We start from the raw sequence: 6,465 nt of genomic DNA on the forward strand, positions 1-6,465 counted from the left end.
TTGCACAACGCTCTCACTTCTGTGTTAGCCCTAAGCTGTTGATACACAGAGAGGCAAAAAGAAGTGCAGAGAAAGCGTCAGAACGCGTCAATCTGCTTCTCTTTTTGCACCTCAAGTTTTACATTTCATTGAAATTGTTTTTGATGCAAAATACTGTGTAGACATATGTCATCATCAATATTCACTATAATTCACCAAGCCAACCCTCTGCTTTTAGCACTCTGTTTGCTGTTGTTTCTTGCGAGCTGCTCTGGTTTTCTCAAAGATAAAATGAATGATATTGCAGCTGTATACGCACTAACCTTAGCCTAGCAGATACCCTGCACATGGGAGGAAATGCATACAGCTCTCAAGCAACACAAAGAAGAAGACCTTGGTTTTCAAAATCAGCTTGTTTGTTAGTAGATAACATTGATAATAATATCAAATCTTATTTTACTGGCCTAGTTGCTGCTTTTATTGACGCTCTAATAAAGCAGCTGGAACCACAACTGCATTTTAGCAGCAGCTTGACCTGATTTGTTGCTTCTTTAATCCCACGAGAACATCATGTTGCCAGTCAATTTTTAAACAGCCTTACTCCACTGTGGCCTCGCTGGTTTACCTTGTGTAAATATAATCTGTATGCTTTGTCTAATTAAACCCGAGTTAACAAGCCTATCGCTTTCTTCCACAGAATCAGGCACAGTCGTCTGAAAGGAGAGATGTCGTCGAAAACGCCGAGCTCCAGCAGCATCGCTCAGGCCAGGCGGACGGTGCAGCAGCTGAAGAGAGAAGCTCGCATCGAGAGGATCAAAGTGTGTCTACGTTGGGAATTATTCACACATATCTGCTTTGTCCACCTGGCTGGGATGCACGCATGCACTGAAATCATCAGTCACCCCATTAACCTTTTCACGTTTTGTCACATTTCACAACAAATCAAATGTCCTTTATTGGAATGCTAGGGGACCAACACAAAGCAGAGAATAATTCTGAACTGAATACAAAATTAAACAGTTTTATGTCGGGGGTTTTTTTACGTAACAATCTGAAACGTTTGGCATGCATTTGTATTCCCTCCCTGTTGTGTTTAGGAGGACCCAAGTGCAGGCAGGCAAAAAAGAAGTAAAAAGCTGAATAATGATTAAAAACAAAAACTTAAAGTAGCACCATGTAGGTTTTAACTCAAGTATTAGCTTGATCTAATATATATTAAATGATTTTTCAGGTTAGGGTTAGAGTTAATTGGTTCTTTGCTCCGTGTGGGCTGCACTTCTCATCACTGAATGGGTCACATGACCACAGGTCACTTTAGGTGCCATAACAACAAAACAAAACAGGTACAGCGATGACCTGATCAGACATATTCTTGGTTCTCTGATTTAATCTAGGGGGCTGAATGTGGTTTTGTCTGTACAAGAAACTCCATGAGACTTCTCAATCTGCTGGTCCAAAGTGCTCTGCTGTCAGAAACCAAAACATGGAGAAAGACGGTTTAATATTGCGACAGTGTAGTGTTGCCAGTGGCCTTCAGTGGCACTAAACCTGGAATTGTTAACATTTTGTTGATCATGGTGATCTGCATAATAAAGATTTCTATATTTATAAACCTCCACCAGAAGGAGCGCTTGCTTGTCCGCCATGTTTTTCTGCACGAGACTGTCCGTGTAGTTTTTCCTAGATGTGCAGAGCGGAAACATCTGGCTGCGCTGAGAGACGTGGTAGCAAAAATTAGGAAATATGGCCGTGCGGACCTCACAGTTGCGTCGAGCATAAACCAGGCTTAAAAGGTGCATAGCCATGTTATTTGACTCTTGATGTGAGTCAAATAACATGGCTAGTTGATTGATGTGAGTAAAATGTTCTGATATCAGGATCTTAAAGTTGCTGTAGATTGGTTTATTTAATTATTAACGTTTGGTCTTTGATGACGGCGAGCTGCTGCTTTACTGCCAGGCATTTCAGATGGTCAGGCTCAGTCCGACCTGATTTAATTTTGATTTATTAATTAGGCAAAGATTATGATAGTTCTGCGATACTGCCGCTAGATGGGGCCACGTCTGTTTGTATCAAGACATCAAGGTGGAGGCTTGGTGCATATAACCTTATTTTATCATGATCAAACGTTTTTTGGTATTTTTTAAGCATATAATGTGGCTATATACCTTTAAAGAACCGGCTACAATGAACGTACAGCAGGTAATCCAGTGAGGAATGACAAAGTGCTTAAATAATGGGGAATGAGAACTGGAATGCTTGATGAGTGAGTTATAAGTGACAGCCATTAATGGACTAGTCAGCTGGGCTTAACTGATGAATGATAAAAGAAATTTTATATATATATATATATATATATATATATATATATATATATAATATATACTATATATATATATATATATATATATATACATATATGCATACACACACACACACACACACACACACACACACACACACACACACAAGACTAGTCGGCAGTCTCTGTTTGCAGCAAACCCAAAGTAAAAAGATATAAACACTAATCATTTATTCATAGAATGACATTATTATTGCAACATTCACCAATATTACTGCATATCGCACCTTTTACTAATATTGTGCAGCTCCAATGCACCCACTACCATGTGTCACCTTTTGGGTGGTGTTCATTGCTTTGCCTGCAGGACAGAAAGTTGAATTTCCGTCTCATTTGAGCAGAGAACAACCTTCCACATGTTACAGATATCATTTTGCTTTAAACTTCTCAACAGCACTCTCCCTGACATATTTTCTGTGTTCCACGTTGGTTGTTCAATAATGTGCTACAAGACACCTCTGAGGTCTTCACACAGCATCTGGATTCATACTACTATTAAATTAAACAGATGGGCTGTGACTTCTAAACACATCTGGCTGCAGTGGTCTTTTTAGGGGTATTGATGTGAAGGGGGCGGAATACAATTTTACACACTTTTGAGATTTGAGCAACATGTGTTTTTCTCCTTCCATTTCCTAATTAGGCACTACTTTGTATTGGTCCATCAAATAAAGTCCCAAAAACACATTTTCCCAATTTCCTGTTGGAATGTGACAAAATGGAAAAACAGTTGAGTGGGTATGGATGTTTCTTAAGGCACTGTCAAAACTGCATGTGGATTGATTTGTGTGTTTTTGCAGGTGTCTAAGGCTTCATCAGACCTGATGCGCTACTGTGGAGAGCATGCCAAGAATGACCCTCTGCTAATGGGCATCCCAACCTCAGAGAACCCCTTCAAAGACAAGAAGCCTTGCACTGTGTTGTAGCTGAATGTCGTTTAAACCTCTAATGTAACACAGCTGATAGTTGAACTCATCTTGCCTAAAGGCTTCTGTGGTGGTTACGTTTTTTTCACCTATACTTCCTAAATGAAATTAAGACCAAAGAAGTCCAGAAGTTGAGGGCTTTCGTCAAAGTTTCGGGTCTAGACATTGTTTGAACGAGACGGGCCCAGGTGTGACTTCACGTTTCTGATTGGCACAACTCGTAATGATTAATTGTCATTTGATGCCAAAACAACACCTCTTACTCAGTGGGCCAATCAGATAGTGACGTCTTTACCTTTTACTTTCATCGTGCTTGCTTGAGGAAAGAGTGAGTTTGTGCTCTGCTGATGAGGATCGCTCAAGATAACGACATCCTGTGAGTGGATTAACAGACTGCTGCCCATTACAAAATGAAAAACAGTGAAGAGTGGAGCTCTGTTGCCAGTGACGTTCACCTTATGCCTTAGGCAGCCATGGATTAACAATCACAAGTAATAATGATGAGGACAGGACCACTACATTGTTGTTCATTTAAAGACGTTACAGACAAGTTCCTATGTGTTCTTTACAGAAAATAGATATATATATATAAATCTAGATATATATATATATCCTTTCCTTAGAGTGTAGATGTCTAAAAAGCTGCCAACGTTTCACCAATTCAACATGATCCATGACTAACAGAGGTTGAATGTATTACAGCAGTTTGCTGTAATACACTCTGCCTTCCTGTTATCTGCTGAAAATACAGTCAGATTTTCTCTGACTTTATTTCAAAAGCCTCCCTGATGCTGGAAATATCTAACTTGAAATCAGTGTGACGGCACCCTCTCTGAAGATTGGTATTTTCGGCGCGACATGGTCCTGCTCAGCGTGGTGATCTGAAAGAAGCCGAGTTTCTGGCCGGCTGGTCACCAGCTAGGACCAGTTGAACTGAAAATCGACCGATTCCAATTCGGTGTTCTCGTTGAATCTCTATGTGAGCAGTGTAGTTTAAATGAAACCAACTGCTGCCGTTGCTCTGGTAGTAACAGTGTCGTCTGAGATTGGCTTACAAAAACTGCTGGGTCTGATACGTGTTTCCACCAGCCTGTTCTTTTGCTGGGTGTATTCTTGGCATAATCTTGACTCTTCTTATACACTGAAAACATCTCTTTATGATCCCCTCACTGAAAGGCTACTGGACCATTGAAGCACTGTGAAAGCTAGATTGCAGATGACTATTATACTGTTATACTCTGCTCTTAGCTTCCATATAATGTCTGTAATAATGTGGCTGAAACTTTGCTTGTACTCAAGATCTGCTGTTACAGTTTTGTCTGCCTGAGTCTTAATCCTGAAACCAGACAGCTTTAACTCTCACGCAAGTGCTTTTTGGGTAATGCTGTGTACAATGAATTAAAGTGAGCTCGGGGTGTGTGTTGGCTGTGAAATAGATTTACATATTGCTTTTTTGTCATTAATAAACTGTGCTGGGAAGTAGTATTTGCCCCTTTCTGATTTCTTCTTTTTCTGTCATGCTAAGATTATTCATGTCATCAAACAACTTTTAACTTTTAACATCAGACAAGCATAATGTCACTTAATACAGAAATTTGTTTTTATGGTTTCAGTTATTGGGGGCAAAGCAACCTGACGCCATTAAAAAAGGCGAAGAATACAATGTCTCCTCTAGGTTGAACTAAGGAATTAATTTGGAAAAATCACATTTTCTGGTTACATTTCAGTAGTCACACCCAAGCCTGGTTACTGCCAGACCTACAGAATAGATAACTCCCTTCAATCTGACAACATGAAGCTGGCTGAAAGGTCTCAGAGCAACACATCATCTCCCAATCCAAAGTCATTGATATCTATTGGACTGGAAAGGGTTACAAAGCCATTTCTAAGGAAAAAGTCACTATCTACGAATGGTGTTACAACTAACAATGGTTAACCTTCTCAGGAGAAGTCATCCACCAAAAATACTCCAAGAAGGCATCAACAACTCATCCAGGAGGTCACAAAAGAACCAAGAGCAACATCTAAAGCCCTGCAGAGCTCACTTGCCTCAGTTAAGTTCAGAGTTCTTGATTCAACGGTAACAAAAAGACACTGGGAGAAATTGGCATTCATTTCAAGGCAAAATGCTGGAGCTGACCAAAAAGATCACAAATGCCGGTCTCACATTTGCCAAAAAACATAATCCCGATATGTTTGGGTGAATATTCTATGGACTGATGAGACAAGGTTTGAACTTTTTGGATGACACATCTTGTGTAAATCTAACACAGGAGTTTTGGAAAAAAGAATATTTGGCCATATGTTCATGAGCTTAAGGTCAATTCTGCTTTGGTAATGCAGCAGGTTAATGACCCAAAACCCAACAGCAGGCCCACCTGTAAATGGCTTTAGAAAATAGAGGTTTAGAAGTAACCCAGCGAAAGTATGGACTACAGTCTAACTGAGATACTGTGACATGATCCTTACCAGGCCATTTGAAAATTTTCCATCGTGGCTGAATTAAAACATTTCAGCAAAGAGGGTGGGGCAAAATTACTGCAGCGAGATGTAAAAGACTCGTTGACAGTTACTCTAAAAGCTTGATGTCAGCTGTTGCTGCCAAGAGCGACGCAACCAGTTTTTAGGTTTAGGGAGGAAACCGCTTTTTCACATGATTTGTTTGGGTAGCCTTTGAAAGACACATTTTGTATTTACACGGGTTATCTTTGTCTGATGTATAAATTAATTCAATTCAATTCAGTTCATTTCTATAATCTGAACTATTCAAGTGAGACAAAAAAGCAAGAACAAAAGAAATCAATAAGTTGGCCTGTATTACTATAGACCCTAGTGGGTATGTCCATATACTGGGGTATGTGCTTTCTTAGTACTTCTTGATGTACTTTCCAGGACTGCACTGAATGCAGAAATGGTGTGTGATGTCATTCTTTTTTTATTTATTTTTTATAACCAATTTGTTTGGTTAAGTATTACAGGTGGATTGTGACTTGGGCTTTAATATTCAAAACAGAGTAGCTCAGCTGTTGTACTCGTGGTGAACACAGTTCTGCTTTTGTGTTTGAGACAAATGCATTATCACAAAAGGATGGCAGCTTATTGTCTGGTTTTCAATAAAATCGGAGTGGAAGTCCTATTTGTTAAACTGGATTGTCTTAAATCAACACAACCGTAAAACCATGGCCAAAGGTTTTGGCA

At 39.6% G+C, this 6,465-nt stretch overlaps 1 protein-coding gene across 1 annotated transcript in view; it reads left to right on the plus strand.

The window, feature by feature from the left end:
- The window catches only part of si:dkey-44g17.6 (guanine nucleotide-binding protein G(I)/G(S)/G(O) subunit gamma-12), a 48,481-nt gene extending 43,729 nt beyond the window's left edge, over positions 1–4,752 (plus strand). Inside the window, exons 3-4 of the mRNA XM_012850218.3 lie at positions 677–797; positions 3,142–4,752. Coding sequence (XP_012705672.2) covers positions 705–797; positions 3,142–3,267 — 219 coding nt within the window. The 5' untranslated portion in view covers positions 677–704 and the 3' untranslated portion in view covers positions 3,268–4,752. The remainder of the gene's footprint in view (positions 1–676; positions 798–3,141) is intronic.
- The last annotated feature ends 1,713 nt before the right edge of the window (positions 4,753–6,465 follow it).

Source organism: Fundulus heteroclitus, chromosome 9 (genome assembly GCF_011125445.2).
Source record: "Fundulus heteroclitus isolate FHET01 chromosome 9, MU-UCD_Fhet_4.1, whole genome shotgun sequence".
NCBI lineage: Eukaryota > Metazoa > Chordata > Actinopteri > Cyprinodontiformes > Fundulidae > Fundulus > Fundulus heteroclitus.